Consider the following 1,753-nt stretch of genomic DNA (forward strand, 5'->3'; position numbering starts at 1 on the left):
GGCCCCCGGGCCCCCCAACCACCGGCTCCCCCCCCCACCGCTCGCCAGTCCTCGTCCTCGCTTCCTTTGGCCTACCTACTGCCCATCGATATTTCCATCCCACTAGAGGGGCGGGGGGGGGTTGGGATTGTTTTCAATATGACTCAGAGTAGGGAATGCTTAGCTGGGATGAGTAAATGATGTAGTGGGACCGTATCATCTATTTCTCATGGCTATATATTTATTGCTGATTTAATTTCCTAATACTTTATCTTTCCCTTTTTTGTTATGTGAAAACTGCACAATCTGCAATCTTTCTTTATTTGTTATTGTGAATCTGAACATATTATATACTTATTGCACCTAAAGAAGAATCCCAACACAGAATGTCAGAGGAAATATTAATTCAATATATCACTTAAATGCACATGCTACTCATTCTAAAGGAAAACAATAACAATGAAACCACAAAGAATTAACAAAATTTTACCTTAATCTTTGCTGTGAGCTTTACTTTCCGAGGACGTCCTCCTTTTTTTTTTGCGTTTAGAGTCTTTCTCGCTACTTACTTTTCTTACTTATGCCTCCAGAGGCTGTGCAGTCTGGGTCATCATCATCATTGTCTATCACATCTGACTCGTTAGACTCATCCCATTCAACATCAACTTCAAGCTGGAAATTGTTTCAGTTAAATTTTAAAAGCATTCTCCTATACTGCCTATCCAAAATAATCAACTATATCAAAATATATCTAGCTTTATCTATTAACAATGAAATGGAAAGTTAAGACAAAAAAATATCTTCACTGATTTATTACTTGTCTTAGGCATACTGCATATGTGACCTAAACCTTGTTGAAGTACAGTTTAAAAAATATGGAATTTATTCTCATAATCATTAAGCCTGTATTCTATTCATATCCCTTTGAAACTTCTTGTAATCTACAAGATGAAGTTCAATCAAGTAATAATCACATTGATGCAGTGTTATGTGATTATCCCAGTTTTCATGCCTTCGGGATAATGATGAAGCACAACCTTCACCATACATATTGTCAAAATTAATTTTTTATTTGACAATAAATCATATGGGAGGTCAACAAGATATGTGCAGTGGAAGTTTGTTGTCCTTTGCTGTAGTGCCAAAGACATGGCTGTTTCACATTGGCCAAAGGTGGATGCATAAATATCTTGTAAACAACAACAAAAAATGTGAAATTTAATAATACAATAAATGAAATGGATTCAAGCTCACCTAAAATAGCTATGGGGACCAGGGAAAAAAAAAGGGGGACAAACCCCCCCCCAAAAAATTTTACCCCTTGTTTTTTAAAAAAAAAGGATTTTTCCCTTACAGAAAAAAAAAATTGTTAGTAAAAGGTTTTGGGAAAATTAGCACAAAGTTTATTTCCACCACCCACAAACAAATAAAATTTCTAATTTAAATTTTTCAAATAATTTCATGTAATTTAAGGAAAAAAGGGCTAAATTATATCCCTTGCTTTGTAAGAAAATTTACTGAAATTGTTTTATTTTCAATACCCTTCTCTCCCATTTTTATTTTTAAACCTTTACTCAATATGAAACCAAAATATGGCTTTCTCAAAAGGGATATGTTTAACCAAAGACAGCAATTGAAAACAAATATCCACCCCCCAGGAAAACAACAAAAAAAATCCTCTCCTTTCAACTCTTCAACTCCCCACCTTCCACTTCCTCTCTTTCTCCCTCACTCCAACCTGAATTTTTCCAAGTTAGTTTTAACCTTCTCCCCT

The 1,753-nt window shown here is 35.1% G+C and overlaps 1 protein-coding gene across 1 annotated transcript in view; it reads right to left on the reverse strand.

Annotated features, from left to right (window-relative positions):
• LOC119588735 (RB-associated KRAB zinc finger protein-like) overlaps positions 1 to 651 on the reverse strand; it is a gene marked incomplete at its 5' end in the record, with an annotated part of 9,606 nt that extends 8,955 nt beyond the window's left edge. Inside the window, 1 exon segment of the mRNA XM_037937375.1 lies at positions 564 to 651. Within this exon segment, the coding sequence (XP_037793303.1) occupies positions 564 to 651 (88 nt within the window).
• Positions 652 to 1,753: the final 1,102 nt, after the last annotated feature.

This window comes from Penaeus monodon, chromosome 24 (genome assembly GCF_015228065.2).
Source record: "Penaeus monodon isolate SGIC_2016 chromosome 24, NSTDA_Pmon_1, whole genome shotgun sequence".
In the NCBI taxonomy this organism is placed as follows: Eukaryota; Metazoa; Arthropoda; class Malacostraca; order Decapoda; family Penaeidae; genus Penaeus; species Penaeus monodon.